General features: G+C 41.3%; 1 protein-coding gene across 8 annotated transcripts in view; it reads left to right on the plus strand.

Annotated features, from left to right (window-relative positions):
* The window catches only part of SPIN1 (spindlin 1), an 86771-nt gene extending 69301 nt beyond the window's left edge, over window positions 1-17470 (plus strand). For all 8 annotated transcript variants that reach the window (XM_079790710.1, XM_079790704.1, XM_079790706.1 and 5 more), the window contains 3 exons: window positions 5946-6199; window positions 10023-10256; window positions 13972-17470. In XM_079790710.1, coding sequence (XP_079646836.1) covers window positions 5946-6199; window positions 10023-10256; window positions 13972-14171 — 688 coding nt within the window. In that variant the 3' untranslated portion in view covers window positions 14172-17470. The remainder of the gene's footprint in view (window positions 1-5945; window positions 6200-10022; window positions 10257-13971) is intronic.

The raw sequence follows: 17470 nt of genomic DNA on the forward strand, positions 1-17470 counted from the left end.
CGCTGCTCTGAGTTTGCCAGTTGCACTTTTCTGCCCTCACTTGGCTAAGCTTATATTGATGTGTTTTTTTAATTTTTTATTATTATTTATTTATTTATTTATTTTTGAGAGAGAGAGAGAGAGAGGAACAACAGTGTGGGAGAGAAACATTGGTTGCCTCCTGCATGCACCCCAATCGAATCCTCAACCTGGGTATGTGCCCTGACTGGGAATTGAACCCTCCACCTTTTGGTGTTTGGGATAATGCTCCAACCAACTGAACCACACTGGGCAGGACTAAGTTTATATGGTTTTGTTTAGAATCATGTTAACAGAAATTTCATGTCTCTGAGTCTAGGCTAGAATATCTTTCCAGTTGTAGTCCGTGTTCTTCCAAGCAGCAGAACCAGTGGTGTGTGCGTGCACGTGTGTACACAGAGAGAGTACGTACAGACCCCGAGAACAGCTGATGTGGCAGCTAGTGTTGGAAGGCAGAACTGCTTTTTTCAGGGAGAACAGTTTTTCTTAAGCCTTCAAGTAATTGGACATGGCCCACCTCTATTATGGAGGAGTCTGCTGGTTCACATGATTTTCTACAAAAGTCCCTTAACGGGGGGTGGGGGGGGGGTGGGGGGGTGGGGTGGGAAATGCAGTAGCAACCTGAGTGCTGCAGCTCAGCTAAGTGACACATTAAAATTCCCCATCATGCTGGTGCAGATGCTGTGTTTGCTTCCAGTTTGGTAGTGAATTACAAAATGGTGCACGTGACTGACTGCCTTCCTCCGCAAGGTGGGGAACTCACCTCTGACTTGGTTGTGAAGAAGCTTGATCTGTACCCAGCATGGATCACTAGGACTTTATGCCTAAGATCAGAAGATAGGTAATTGATTGTCTCTGATGAAACATATACTGCTATAAAATTCCTATATTCCAGAGGAAATGTAATCACTGTCACCAGTCTTTTTCCACAGAGGGCCAATTGGATGTAGTGGCACATTCCCAGGGATTATGAAAAGATCTTGAATTTCACTTTCTTTTGGTGTTTGAGTGTTATTAATATTTTTAATTTACAGACTTGATAGTACTTCATTAAGTTTTTCTTCTTCTCTTCCACGGAAGTTTACATGCAGAGTCTATTTATTTATCTTCCTGGTGATACAGGTTGGTTCCTTCCCGTGAACAGTATTGAACTTAGCCCTTGGCTCTGTCCTTTCTCTCCTTTGAATGTAAGGTAGTCTGTTCCAGGTTATATGGAACTGTTTCTACCCTACAGTTTTTCCTCTCCTTTAGAGTAGTGTTAACTCTATTGTCAGAGCAGATAACAGTTACATACTGTTTAGTTCTCTTGTTCCCAGGATTGTTCTGCAGTCAGATATACTCATGGCTTACTACTGGCCCCAGACTGAATCTTTCCCAAGTGTTCCTTGAGTATCAAACTCTGTCCTGCGACCTCTGTAGGAAGCATCTGTGAAGTCAGTGTTCCCCGAAATCTCACATGCTCACAGCTTTGTCTGTGGCCTTTTACTTTTACTTTTGAGGTCAGTATAGAATTCCTGGTGTATAATAAAATCTTTGGCTACATTTTCTTTCCCGCGGACCTAAAGTTTTTTTATCCCCTTGTCTTGTGGACCATAGTGTTTTTATCCCCTTGTCTTGTGGACCATAGTGTTTTTATCCCCTTGTCTTGTGGACCATAGTGTTGCTGTCACATTCTGATTTCCTTTCCCTTACACATAATGTAATTCTTTTGCCTGGGTGCCCAAGAGAGGTTGTTTTCTTTAAGGTGCAGTTGCTTTACTAGAATGTCTTAAGTGTCTGTAGCTCTATGTGCATATGTACATTTTAAGTCTTTTATTTCAGGAAAATTTTCTTGAGGTATTTCAGTATTCTGTTTCTTCGGTTTTAGTTTTGGGTAATTCTGTTAATATTGAAGTTGAAATTTCATATCTGTCACCATCTCTTAATTCTTACATTTTTTGCCTCATCTTTACATTACCTATTTCCCTTATGTACCCCCAGAGTGTCTATTTCTTTTTCTATCCCTCGAGTTAAGTCATTTCTGAAAAGTTTTCAAGTGCTACTTGTTTCCTGACCTGTGCCTGGTTCTCCTCATGTCTGGTGTAGCTGTCTTGTTGCTGAGGGAAGGCACTCTTTCATGGCTTCTGTGTGGGCTTAATGTTAGGTGGTGGTTTCCTTTCCTTGTGAGCATAGTTTGGGTCTGCCTCCAGTGCCTGTTGGCCCATCATTCCGGTTGTTACAGTATCACCCTGTGTTGGTTCCATCACAATCCTGTCCTTACTCCTGTAGATGAGAGGGTGAGACCATTCCAGGCAGCTACAGCTGTCTGTCTCTTTGCCTGTGGCATACTTGAAAATAGAGCCTCTGAGTAGTCTTGATGTGAGACCTTTTGAGGTCTGCCTCCTTTGGGACTTGCCCTCAGCTTCTGAGCCCCCTTCCCTTTGTCCTGTGGCCCCATCCTTCTCATTAGGATACTGTCCCCAGCCGGGCACGCTCAGTGCAGGCTCCGCCCTCCTGGAAGGCAGTGTGCTGGGTGTTCGCAGAGCCTGGAGGGCTGGGGCAGCCCTGTGTTTCCCGGTCTCCACACTCTGCATGGAACCTTGGCAGCCTTTCTCAGTCTACTGAAGTTTTCCTTCTGGCGTGTCCTCCAAATGGTGTCCCCCTCTTGCTTAGGTAAAATTCCACGCCTCATCGAGGCAATTCTAATGGTTTGCCATAACCTATTTCTCTGTGTCATAAAACACTAAAATTTACCAAACTGGTCTATTTAAAATATAATTGTAGTTTTAAATATTACAGCCTACAATAAATTTGTTCTTTTTTAAAGTGTATTTGTGTTATGCCAGTTGTTTCTAACTTTTATTCATGATATACCAAATAAGAGCTTTATGCCATAAAAGTGTGGGAGGGGCCCTGGCTGGTGTGGCTCAGGGGTTGAGCACTGACCCCAAAACCAGGAGGTTGCTGGTTCAATTTCCTGGTCAGGGCACATGCCCGGGTTGTGGGCTTGATCTCCAGTAGGGGGCGTGCAGGATGAGTTCCTCTCTCATGGATATTTCTCTCTATCCCTCTCCCTTCCCCCCTCTCTAAAAATCAATAAAAACATATATATTTTAAAAAATGTGGGAGCTTGTATTCAGGCCAAGTTTTGCCCCCTTTGGGTATCGTTGGATATCTAGGTGAAACAAATATTTTTTTTCCCTGATAGCAAGAGCCAGGTGTATTATTTGTAAACATTGTATGTAGATTTTTCAATCCTACCTAATAAAATAGTAATATGCAAATTGACCACACCCTCGCTACGCTCAAGCCACGCCCACCAGCCAAAGCCACACCCACCAGCCAATCAGGGCAAGTATGCAAATTACCCAACAAATATGGCAGTTAATTTGCATACACTGAGGGACAGAGGAGTGAATACTGAAAACAACTTAGAAGGAAGAGGGAGGAAAAGTGGAAAGCAAGGTGGCTGCCAGAGGGAAAGTCCGGGCGGGGCGGGTGGCAGCGCACGCGGCCGTAGCAGCCGCTTGCAGGATTCTTCCTGCAAATGGACTACTAGTTGTTAATAATCTAGAAAGAATGTAGTTTGGTGTTGCCCCAATAATTTTTAATATGTAAGTATTTGTGACAAATGTGTTTAAGATTATATTTTCTAGAGAAGTAATGGTGGTATAATAAATGAATATAAGCCCATCTGAAATGCAGTTTTAAGAATAAACTTAAAAAAAAAAAAAGAATAAACTTCAGCCCTAGCCAGTTTGGCTCAGTGGATAGAGCATCGGCCTGCAGACTCAACGGTCCCAGGTTTGATTCCAGTCAAGGGCATGTACCTTGGTTGCGGGCACATCCCCAGTATGGAGTGTGTAGGAGGCAGCTGATCAATGTTTCTCTCTCATTGATGTTTCAAACTCTCTATCCCTCTCCCTTCCTCTCTGTAAAAAATCAATAAAATATATTTGAAAAAAAAATGTATTCTAAGTCTTTAAAAAAATAATAAACTTCAATGTCTAGTTTATTTTTACTGTTTAAGCCTGGGGGGTGGGGGTGCAAAATTATGTGAACACTAGAGACCCGGTGCACGAAATTTGTGCATGGAGGGGGGTTGTCCCTCAGCCCATCCTGTACCCTTTCCAATCTGGGACCCCTCGAGGGATGTCCGACTGCCCGTTTAGGCCCGATCCCACACTGGGATCGGGCTTAAACGGGCAGTCGGACATCCCTCTCACAATCCAGGACTGCTGGCTCCCAACTGCTTGCCTGCCTGCCTTCCTAATTGCCCCTAACCGCTTCTGCCTGCCAGCCTGTTTGCCCCCAACTTCCCTCCTCTGCCGGCTTGGTCACTCCTAACTGCCCTCTCCTGCAGGGTTGATCACCTCCAACTGCCCTCCCTTGCAGGCCTGGTCCCTCTCAACTGTCCTCCCTTGCAGGCCTGGTCCCTCTCAACTGCCCTCCCTTGCAGGCCTGGTCCTTCTCAACTGCCCTCCCTTGCAGGCCGGGTGCCTCCCAACTGCCCTCTCCTGCTGGCCATCTGTGGTGGCCATCTTGTGTCCACATGGGGGCAGGATCTTTGACCACATGGGGACAGCTATATTGTGTGTTGCAGTGATGATCAATCTGCATATTACTCTTTTATTAGATAGGATAGAGGCCTGGTACAGGGGTGGGGGCCAGCTGGTTTGCCCTGAAGGTGGGGGTTCCCTTGTGTGGGGCGGCCTGAGCGAGGGGCCTGTGGTGGTTTGCAGGCCGGCCACGCCCCCTGGCAACCCGAGCGGAGACCCTGGTATCTGGAATTTATTTTCCTTCTACAATTGAAACTTTGTAGCCTGGAGCGGAGCCAAGCCTGCTGTTCCCTCCATGGCCGGCAGCCATTTCTGTTGGGGTTATAATTGAAACTTTGTTGCCTTAAGCGGGTGGGCCCGGCCAGGGTGTGTGGAAAGCTTTGCTTCCCCTGTTGCGGGCGGCAACCCTGGCCTGCTCTCTCAAGCTCCATTCTGCCGCCATTTGTTTGAATTTGTTTACCTTCTATAATTGAAACTTTGTAGCTTGAGTGGAGGCTTAGGCCTATCAAGGGCAGGCAGAAAGCTTGGCTTCCTCTGTTACCTAGGAAACCTTGCTCTCTGTGGCTGTAGCCATCTTGGTTTGGGTTAATTTGCATACTCGCTCTGATTGGATGGTGGGCGTGGCTTGTGGGTGTGTCGGAGGTATGGTCAATTTGCATATTTGTCTATTATTAGATAGGATTAGAATGGATGAAATTAAGTAGTTATACATTTCTAATTTTTTCTTTTTTATTATGTTTTTAAATTTTTACTGAATTTTTTTTTTTTTTAAGGGGAGAAGGGAGAGAGGGAAACATTGATTGGTTTCCTCCTACACACGCGGCCCCGCCAACACCACCATCACCACCAGCACACACACACACTCTGGGGATGGAGCCCTCAACCCGAACATGTGCCCTGACTGGAAGAGAACCGGTGACCTCTCTGTCTATGGGACAATGTCCAACCAACTGAGCTACACCAGCCAGTGCTATACTTTTTTTTTTTTTTTTTTTACTAGAAATGGACTTATATTCTCTAAGGCTATATACATGTGCCTCTTTCTTTGATTCATTGGGATAATTGTGAGTTGATTGTACTAGGAAACTTGGCTGAAAAACTGATGCTTATTGTTGGGGCTTGAGTTGCCCCTGTGTAGTCAAGTTTTTCTGCCTGTCCACACCTGGGTGCACAGGAAGCTCCTACTGCCACCCACCGTGGACACATGGTGGTAGAGAAGAGCCCCCATGTGAGCCGCACTGCATTGCTGTGGGGCTGCCTGGGTGGCAGCATTAGCGAGCACAGTGTGGTGGTCTGGGGAGAGCATGCTAGCTAGCAGCAGTTGTGTTGGATCCAGTAGTGCATACCTTTGAGCTGATACCTTACGTGTCTGTGTATGTGTGAATACAGAAAACACCGGAGCAGCGTGGGGCCGAGCAAGCCCGTGTCCCAGCCTCGGCGGAACATCGTAGGCTGCAGGATTCAGCATGGGTGGAAGGAGGGCAGTGGCCCTGTCACCCAGTGGAAAGGAACCGTTCTGGACCAGGTGCCTGTAAACCCTTCTTTGTATCTTATAAAATACGATGGATTTGACTGTGTTTATGGACTAGAACTTAATAAAGATGAAAGAGTTTCTGCGCTTGAAGTCCTCCCTGATAGAGTTGGTAAGTTCTCTTTACTATTTCTGCGTTTATATGCTTTAAAGATAATTACTTAAATGAATGCTTTCTGATTATTCTTCTGTATTATTGGTATTGTTATTTTTATTGGAGCACACGCACTCTCTATTTAAATCAGTCACCTAATACCACAAAAGTTGATCAGTGCATGTTCTAAAGGAACTGTGAGGGATATAAATACAGGGGTGGGCAAAAGTAGGTTTATAGTTTGTATGGAAAAAGACATGCAGGTTATGATGATTACTGTGGCTTTATTAACACAAGAGAATGCCACTCATAACTAACTGTAGAAAAACAGACTTTGTTGTTTTTTAATCCTCACCAGGATGTTGTTATTAATTTTAGAGAGAAAGGGAGAGAGAAACATTGATTGGTTGCCTGCCGTATTTGCCTTTACCAGGGATCAAACCCTACACTTAGGTATGTGCCCTGCCCGGGGATCAAACTCGCAACCTTTTGGTGTACGGGATGCTGCCCGCCCGGCCAGGGCAAGACCAACAGATTTGACAGACTTTTGTTGTGGTAAGAAACACAACATAAAATTTACTACTTTAACTATTTTTAAGGTTACAGTTCAGTAGTGTTACGTATATTCATTCACATTGTTGTAACACAGATCTTTAGAACTTTTTCATCTCGTAGATCTGTAATTCTATCTCCCTTGAACAACTTCCCTTTTTTCTCTCCTCTTAACCCCCGGCACCCACCATTCTAGTTTCTGTGTCTCTGAGTTTACTTCATAAGTCTTACAGTGTTTGCTTTGTGATTGGCTTCTTTCTCTCAGGATAATGTCCTCAAGTTCATTCACGTTGTAGCACATGTCAGGCTGTCCTTTCTTCTCGAGGCTGATACTGCTCCATTACATGTATAGACCATGTTTTGTTTATCCGTGCGTGGACACTTGAGTTGCTTCAACCTTTTGGCTGTTGTGATCAATGCTGCTATGAACATGGGTGTACAAATATCCCTTCGGGACCCTGCTTTCAGTTCTTTTGGGTGTATACCCAGAAGTGGAATTGCTGGATCATATGGTACTACTTTGTTTAATTTTCTGAGCAACATACATAGAATTACTGCTTTCCATAGTGTTTGCAACATTTTACAGTCCCACCAGCAGTGCACTAGGGTTCCAGTTTGACTACATTCTCACCAATTCTTGTTATTTTCTGTTGGTTTTGATTTGCATTTCTCTGATGATTAATGATTTTGAGCATCTTTTCCTATGCTTTTTGTCCATTGGTATGTAATTTTAGCAGAAATGTCTATTCAAGTCCTTGCCCATTTTTGATCAGGTTATTTGATTTTGTTGTTGTTGAGTTGTAGTTCTTTATATATTCTGGAGATAAATGAGTTTTAATTTAAATAACAGTATGACAAATTTATTGATAATGATTTTAGATTCTACATTGCATTTAACCTTTAAGGAGCTGCCACACATTGAGATTTGATATAGTATGATAAAAAGACTATCTAGAATTATATGAAAAGATTAATAGATCAAAAAAATATATAACAGATTGAATGTTAAAGCAGATATAAGAATCTAGCTGTCCACTTTTCTTACTAAGTTTTTGTTAGAAGATAATTATTTTTCACTAAAAATATGTTTATATACTTGGCCAGTGTGGCTCAGTTGGTTGAGCATGGTCCCATGCACCAGGAGGTCGCAGGTTCAATTCCCAGTCAGGCCACATGCCCAGGTTGTGGGCTCAATACCTAGTAAAGGGATATGCAGGAGGCAGCCAATCGATGATTCTTTCTCATCAATGTTTCTCCCTCTCCCTCTCCCTCTCTCTTTCTTCTTCTTCTCTCTGAAATCAATAAAAACATATTTTACTAAAAAATGTTTAGGTAGATATTTTTAAATAAATATTTTTAGATTTATCATTTATAATTTGTACAATAGTTGACATTGATAGTTGTCATCTGTATAAACAAATGGCTCTTTGGAGTCCTCAAAATTTTTAAGACTGTATAGGAGTCCTGGGGATCAAAAAGTTTGAGAACTTCTGGTATGAAGAAACTTGTTGGATTTCGTTTTAAAATTATGCACAGTGGGGAATTCTATGTACTTTTTATTAATTATCCTATAATTAAGCAAAGAAAACCACCGTATGTTTTTAGAATATCCTGATAAATTGCATAAACGGTATCTCTACCAAGAAATTCTAATCTTTGTTCCTTTGAATTTTATTTAACCGAAAGAAAATCACTCACGAGTAAAATAGGTTTGCTTATTTATTCTAAAGACATTTGTCTAAAACTGAGGAGAAACCTTATAATCAGCGAGAGCCTCTATAATTCCCAGTGTTAAAGAAATGAAGCTTGTAATTTTTGTCTACCTCTTTAAAGAAGGTGGAGCAGGGCTGTGCAGAGGGCTGATACACCAGTGGGGAGGCTGTGCTGCTAACCACACAAGCCGTCCAGAACAGCCCGCTCTCTGAAATAATTCATGCAACAAATAGGAACCACTGTGAGCTTGGTATTGGAAACAGGATGGGAAAGGCCTCTCCTTGCATCATGGTAGGCTAAAAGCAAGTAAACAAACATGTAAAACAAGATAACTGTAGATGATGATAAATGCCATTAAGAAATAAAACTGGGTGAGGTGACTGGTGACTGTGGCTGGTGGGCTGCTTTCCCCAGGGTCATCGTGGAGAGCCTCTGGGAGGAGACCTGCTCAGGAGCCAGCCCTTGAAGGTGTGGGGGCAGCACATGGTCCAAATGAGGAGGCCAGGGGGTGTCCCAGGAAAACAAAGGTGCCCGTGACACTGAGGTGAAGGCAGTTAGGAGGGAGGTGACAGAATAGGAGTGAAGAGGGCCAAGAGGGGAAGATGGCCCATGAGAAGCAGTTCGTTATTCAGATTATGTGAAAGGAAAACACGGGTGCATTTTAAACAAATGAACATGCCCGGCCGCTATTGCTCAGTGGTTGAGCATCCACGTATTAACCACAGGGTCAGGGTACCTGCCCCGGATTGCAGGCTGGATCCCCAGTAGGGGGCATGCAGGAGGCAGCTGATCAATGATTCTCTCTCTTCATTGATGTTTCTAACTCTCTGTCCCTCTCCCTTTCTCTCTGAAATAAATAAAAATACTTTTTAAAACACAACAGCCCTAGCCAGTTTGGCTCATTGGATAGAGCGTTGGCCTGCGGACCTAAGGGTACCCAGTTCGATTCCAGTCAAGGGCATCTACTGCGGTTGCAGGAGACAACCAATTGATGGGTTTCTCTCACATCGATGTTTCTCTCTTATTGATGTTTCTCTCACATCGATGTCTTCCCCTCTCCCACTCTTTCTAAAAACTCAATGGAAAAATAGCCTTGGATGAGGATTAAAAAAGAAAAGAAATAACAAAAAAATGAACAATACAATCCTATATAACTGCCACAAAGGTCACTCTGGTTGCAGTGGGAATAGATTGAAGGAGCAAGAATAAAATAAAAACCTAAATTGGTTAATTTCTTAGTTTTAATAAATGATCTGTGATTATTTATGTAAGATGTTAATATAAAGGGAAGGAAGTCCTAGTTTAGATACAGCACCAAGAGCAGATGAGTTCAGAAAAATTTAGAGGAAAAAATATTCTCAAAATAACTGACTTGGGGCAATAAAATAGTTCTGATGGAATCAAGTCTGGGCTAGGTCCAGCAACGTAATTTTGGTGGTGGTTCTTAAAACCCACCCGGTGATTCTGATGCTGGCTAGTGTATCGTGTGGACAACATTTGAATAAGTTCAGTTTTCACAGTACATATTCAGTAAAACCCTTTATAGACCATTGTTTTCTTTTGTTTTTGTCCCTAGCAACATCTCGAATCAGCGATGCACACTTAGCCGACACAATGATTGGCAAAGCTGTAGAGCACATGTTTGAGACTGAGGATGGCTCTAAAGACGAATGGAGGGGAATGGTCTTGGCACGTGCCCCTATAATGAACACATGGTTTTACATCACCTATGAGAAAGACCCGGTCTTGTACATGTACCAGCTCTTAGATGATTATAAAGAAGGTGACCTTCGCATTATGCCTGATTCTAGTAAGTATGAATTGACAACTTTTATTTTTGATTATTCAAAAGTAATGTGAATTTTAGAGCAAGATACTTGATGAACTATTTTGCAGGTACATTTTTTAATTAGTAGGGATAAGTCACACATCAAGCATAGGTTGTGAAATTTTTACCTCTTTGCCAAGAGTAATTTACTTTTTGTGGCTATTTCCCTGCTTTAGACTTTCATCTGGATGGAGTGTATGGTATGGGGCCCTTTGTGACTGGCTTCTCTCACTAAGCACTGTTTTCAGGGCTCGTCTGTGTTGTAGCATGTGTCAGTACTTCTCTTTTTATTTATGGGCAAATACAACTCCTTGTATGGATAGACTATATTTTGTTTGTTTGGTCATCTGGTGATAGACATTTGGATTGTCCTCTATCTTATTTACTGTGAAGACTGTTGCTATAAATATTTGTGTGCAAGTTTCTGAATGGGTGGGTGTTTGCAGTTCTCTTGGGTATATAGACACCTGGGAGCAGAATTGGTGGATCATAGTGATCACTCTGTTGAACTGTGTAGGGTACTGCCAGGCTGATGTCAAACGGTTGCACTGTTAAGCATTCTCATCAACAGTGTGTGAGGGTTCTGGATTCTCCAACCCTCACCAACACTTCTTGTTATCTGACTTTTATTTTATTGGTTGTGAAGTGATATCTAATTTCCCTGATGACTAAAGATGTCAAGTATCTTTTCATTGTATGTCTTTGGAGAAATGTCTGTGTCCTTTGTACTTTTTTCAACTGGCTGTCTGTTGTGTGTTGAAAGAGTCAGTATTCTAGGTACAAGTCTCCTGTCAGCTACATTATTTGCAGATACTTTTATCTCATTCTGTGGGTTCTCATTCACTCTCTTGATGGTGTTCTGAAGTCCATTTTACCTATGATGCCTTTGTTGTTTGTGTTTTTGGTGTTGTATCTTGTAATCTGTTGACAAATCCAAGGCTACTATGTTTTCTTCTAAGAGTCTTAAGTTTTATTTCTTAAGCTCTTCTATTTAGATCTTTGATATGTTTTGAGTTAATTTTTTGTTTATAATGTAGCTTAAGGGTTCAGCTTTATTCTTTTGCATGTGACAATACAATTGTCTGAGCACCATTTAAAAGAAAACAAATACCAACACAATTCTTTTCCCTGTTGAATGGTTTGGGCACCCTTGTTGAAAATCAATTCCTTATAGATGTATGGGTGTATTTGTGAACTTTCCCTTCTTTTCCATTTGTCCATATATCTGGTCATACTTGATTAAATTGTTTTGTAATAAGTTTTAAAGTCTGGAAGTGTGAATCTGTCACACATACACACCCATTGTTTTGCCTCTTCTGGGTCTCTTCTTAAGTCTTTTATTCTTTTTAATGCTATTGTGAATGGAATTAGCCTGTTCTTCTTAAGGCTACTCCATATCCTTTCTTTAAACACTGGAACCCTGGACAGACACAGACACTCACTATATTAGTAATGTGACTACATCTCTATTACCTTTATTTTTTTCCATTGATTTTTAGAGAGAGAGAGAAACAGAAACATGGACTTGTTGTTCCACTTACTTATGTATTCATTGGTTGATTCTTGTATATGCCCTGACTAGGTATCGAATCCAAACCTTGGCGTTTAGGGATGACACTCTAACCAACTGAGCTACCTGACCAGGGCTTCTATTTCCCTTTTTTCAGTTCTTTCTGTGAACAAGCTAGTCAGTGAGCCTACTCACGTGTTCATCAGGCCCTGACTTTCTACCTTCTAGATTTTTTTTAAAAATGTTTGAGTACAGTTGTTACAGATGTGTAATGGAAAGTATTTATATAGGCAGGAGTTACCATAAAAGCATTTCTCAAGAGCATTATGAAGTTGATTTTTTTTTTTAAAGAAAGATATCCAGTCAAAGTAAGTGTTGTGGACTTTGATGATAGAAAGTGTGTGGTCATTTGCACATTACCCATCTCCTCTCCCATCCCAGCCACTTCTCCATCCTGTCTTCTCTCTCCATCCTGTCTTCTCTCTCCAGACTGCTAAGTACTTTTGTGAGTGGTATGAAAGCGTGTTTGCCATTAGAAACAGTGTTGATGCTCTGAGTCAGAGCTCTGCAGTGGCCTCTGTGAGTCCCTTGTTTGTTTGCTCATCTTACTGTAAAATGTCTGGGAACCATGCTTTTGGGATTCCTTTGTAAACATGAAAGTGATGGTATGATGCTTCTGCTTGAGGCAAAAGCATTTTTGAAGAGATTTCAGCTTTGCTTTCCTCTTTCTTGTTTAAAAAAAGTACTGGTAAGATATGTGTGCTCAAACATTTTAGTTGTATTTTTTGTGTCTCTTAGTACCAGAAATCAGAATAGGGTTTGGGTCGTGTTATTCAATGAGAGAATTTGTTGTATTCAGAGGCAAACTACTGTTAACATGATAATGATCCAAACCAGGATCCCTATAAGAATAGAATGGTACACTGCCAGCCATTGTGCCCGGATGACCAGCCTAAGCCTGGATTGCCCTGAGAAAACCAGATGTCCAGTTGCCCTACCTGAAGGCCCTGCCCTCTGCTGGTACATGGGAGGAAGTGCAAGTTCTTCAGGACCTATCAGAGGCTTCTAAAAATAGAATTGTTAATTGCCCGCCTCCCTTTCCCCCTTTTTCTCCTTTACATTGTTTCTTTGTTGTTGGTGGTGATGGTTTGCTCTCATTACATGTGTATTACTGGAACAGAGTTCCTACTAGGTCATAGGGCTGTTCCCCCACACTAAGGTTTTCTTGGGGACCTTTAAAAAAATACAGGTGCTTTAGCCATCCTGGGAGACTTGGTTGTAATTGGTTTGGGGATCAAGTTCACTTAGCACCTAATTTTAAAGCATAGGGAATCTTTTGTTTTCTTTTATATTTAATTTATTGGGGTAACATTGGTTAATAAAATCATAGAGGTTTCAGGTTTACAATTCTTTAATACATCATCTGTAGAAATAAATCTCTTTTGTTTTGAAACTGGGTTAGGAAAGCAGTGTATAATACAGCGAAGTTGAGGATAAAGAAGCTTTAAGACCAGAAGTACTTAGGCATTTTAAGTGTGTAGCATATTCTCAGTAATCCCAGTAGGTATTGTCTGCTTTGAAATCCTATTTTAGAGTAACTCAGACTTATTTTTAAGAAGGCATATTATTATTTAGATTGTTTTCCTTGGTCTTTTTCTTCATTTAGTCCATACCTCTTCAAGTAATTATAGCCATAATTAAACATGAGCCAAGGGGATTTCTGGTTAGCACTCTTAAGTTTGTTTACATGTCTAGATCTTGGGGATCAGCACACTGTTGTTGTAAATGAAGTTTTGTTTGTTTTTACAGATTTGAGAGAGAAAAAAACATCGATTGGTTGCCTCCCGTGCGCATCCCAACCAGGGATTGAACCCACAACTATTTAGTGTATGGGACAACGTTCCAACCGACTGAGTCACCCGGCAGGGTAGTAAATGAAGTTTTACTGGCACACAGCCACACCATTCATTCATGTATCATCTGTGGCTGCTCTCACACCACAGAGCAGAGCTGGGTAGTTCCTACAGAGACCACATGGCCTCAAGCCTGGCCCTTGAAGAAAAATGTGCTGACTCTTGGTCTAGATAAGATAAACCCAGGATATTAAAAATGTTTGTTAAAATAGACATGAGTTAGTATGTATCTAAAAATGGCTATAAATTATTTTTCTCCACTATTTACATATAGATGATTCACCTCCAGCTGAAAGGGAACCAGGAGAAGTTGTGGACAGCCTAGTAGGCAAACAAGTGGAATATGCCAAAGAAGATGGCTCTAAAAGGACTGGCATGGTCATTCATCAAGTAGAAGCCAAACCGTCTGTCTATTTCATCAAGTTTGATGATGATTTCCATATTTATGTCTACGATTTGGTGAAAACATCCTAGATGTCGTCATGAACTTTGCCAAATTTGTGGAACTATTAAATGTATAATTTGTAGACATAAAGACTTTCTGCTTTCCAGTTTAATGAAAGCTTAAATGTCCCTGCGAACCCACAATCTCTGCCAGCAGAACGGGTTTTGTTCTGAATAGTACAGATTTATGTGAACACAAAGCCTTTTGTGTAAGCAACTCCTTCCTCTTAAAAGAAGTCTGTCTGTCTGGAGGGGAGTTACAGGTAAAAGTTAAGCTAGTATCATTGTCAATTAAAACTGTAATCGATTTTATCCATTTCCCCTTCACTCTTAACATTCTCTTATTCTGCTGCCACAATGCAAGCATAGTTTGGTATTTTTGTTACTGCCTTTTTTTGAGATATATATGCATCAATATCTACCTATGTCTGTGTGTATACGTATATATATATATATATATACACACACACACACAGATTTTTGCACGTGTGTACGTGAGCGTACACACACACACACATTTTATTGGCAGTCCTTTCTTTGTGGATTGGGATGGGGTTAAATAATTTTCTCCAGTTTAATAGGAGTGCTTGATCCAAGTCAGTCATATTTAACATATTAATGCTGTTTATTTAAAATTAAATTTGGGCACAGGAAGCACATAGGGATGTTCAGCTTGTTTCAAAGTCGAAAGTTCAGAGCACCTTTTTCAATGTGGAGGCTTCAAACCATAAGTCCAAATATAAATCACTTCTCAACAGCTAATGACCCACATTAGAATTTTATAAAATAGTTAGAAATCTGGGTAAAAGGCTGCCTTTAAGTCTAAGCTTTGTAAATTCTTTTGTTTACATATTTTATCAAATACTTTTTTTTTTTTTTTTTTTTTTTTAAGCAAAGCCCAGGTGCTTGGTCCACACAGTGTAATGCCAGTGTGTTTTGGACACACATGGGGTCCAGTATTTGTACAAATCAGTGACCTGGATTTTGGTACACAGATTGAAAAGCAACAGTACATAAGTTACCCGTGTGTATGTGGCGAGTTCCTGGAAGAGCATAGTACTTTATATTAATAATGTAAGTTGAAGAATGACAATGTTGCCCTCGAACAAGTTCTCTGGGACACTTGCATTTTTATTGCTACTATTACTGATATATGATTATGGTCCAAAGGCTTTTTCCCCTGGCTTTCCCCCACAAAGAATGTCTAGGCAAATACCAGCTAAAACCTCCTGACATCTTTTGGGGTGCTGTATGTTCTTGCTTATGATGTGCTGCTTCTGTGGACACTGTTACCCCAGGATCAGTGGCCCATGCTCCTTTGTTGGTGTGACTGATAGCAGCCCTTAGCCACAGAATCCTTCCCTGGCTTATTCCTTCAAGGTAGTTTTAACTGAAAAAGTGTTTGGTTTAGCAGCAATACACCCATGTGTCACTTTGTTTTAGATAAGCCATGGCAGTTTGAAAGGTAGGATAAGGCCTTACGTGAAACCAGTCTCTTGGGGAGATTGGAAACCTTACCTAAGATTTGGGTAGAAGGCTGAACACTCTTGCTGTCAATCGACTTCCATCATGGCTGTCCTTGCTGTCAGAGATTTTGTAGTTTAAAGGTCTCACGTGTGGTTTGCATGATGCCCACTTCGCTCCAGGAAGGCTGCGCCTAGTGCTGGTGGATGGTAACCCCGCACGCCATATACGTACACACCACGTTTCCTACAGTGTATCCAGCGCCTCATCGCAGCAGCCGAGGGCGAGCTTCTCCATGCAGTGAGTTACCTAGGTCTTAGGTACTCCTCCCGTGAATAACAAGTGTCATCTGCACGCCTGTCCGCTGCTCTCCTGGTGGCTCCTGGAAGAGTGCCTGCGTGTGAATCTAAGGCCAAGGCTGGCTCCCCAAACCCAGTGGACACGTGGCCCAGAGAGGGAGCGTGTCTAGCGCGTGCACTACACAAACAGCACAGTGACTTGGGGCTGAGAAACAAAGCTCGCTAGAAGTGTGCTGCTGAGGGCTGGGTCAGTGGAAACATTTCTAGCATTCCTTAATGGCTTGCATTGTATTTCCACAAGTACCTTTAGCAGCTTCTCGGTGCCACATGGTCTGCCAATCTAGATGAATGTCACAAGTGATTATTGTTATTATTTTAATTATTGTTCCAATTTTTGCCTTTAGGGGTGAAGGAAGGGGAAGGGTTTTTTGTTGTTTGTTTTCCATCTTTTTTTTTTTTCTTTTTTTTTTTTCTTGTGGCTTATACCCCACTTCCTGATGCTGTGACTAATTCTTCTCCCTAGCCAAATATATCAGGCTTCATTTTAGGCTCATGTTTCAGATCTGCATGCATTGCTTGCGTTTTCCTGGTATCTGGATGTTGGCTCCTTGTCCTAGGAATCCAACATTGATTTCCAAAATTATCATGGGACTTGTGACAACACAAGACATGAATCTGTATAAAATGTATTGGCCTTCCTCACTGACCTGCTATAGTATTATTGTGTCGTGTGTGCGTGTGTGATGTCTGGCTGCCATGTAAAGCTTCAAAGGAAAACCTTAAAGCAGACCATCCCTTTTTGCATGCTCTATTCTGAGTAAAATGTTCAATGTAACTAATGAAAAATGCATGTTAAAGATATTTAGGTTTTGTTTTTTTTAATCTTTGTTTTTACTTGTTTTCAGTTTTCTGTATATTTGCTTACTGTGCTGTTTTAGTGGTTGTAGGATAAAATGCACTGGTGAAGCAATGTAGTGCCAACAGGAGGTGATTTTCCAGTTGTGTGTGTCATGCAGCATTTGAAGGGACTGTGCATCTTAGAACAATCACAGTTACCTCTAAACCAGATTTCATTTCTATTATTTTACGTGCCAAACCCCGAAGTGCATTGGGCTTGAATCTCTGAACGCTGTGGACCCATTGGAAGACTGTTTTGATTGTCACAAATTGTAGTGCCTGAAAACATTCTTAAGTGATTGTCTTAAAAAAAAAAAGAAAAAGAAAGTTTTCCAAAGACAAAACAGGAACAAATAATTATGGTCGAAATGTCTGTGGTTCCTTGGAAATGCTGCGCTTTTTGTATTTTCCATCATTGTAGTGCAGTTTGAATGAATGTGTATAGTTCAGAGGTCTTCGTGTTCGCATCTTAAAAGTAGGTAATGACCTCATCTTTCAAGCTTGAATTCATTTTTTAATTTTATTTTATACAATGTGTAGACAGTTCCCTGTTCTCTGCATTTAGAAGTATAAACAATATAAATCTGTTAATTCTGTAAGTAATTTTTATAATTATGATGTAACTCTATCCTATCCTTAAAACATTTAAAATAAACCCTTTATGTTCAA

Source organism: Cnephaeus nilssonii (assembly GCF_951640355.1).
Source record: "Cnephaeus nilssonii genome assembly, chromosome: 14".
Lineage (NCBI taxonomy): Eukaryota > Metazoa > Chordata > Mammalia > Chiroptera > Vespertilionidae > Cnephaeus > Cnephaeus nilssonii.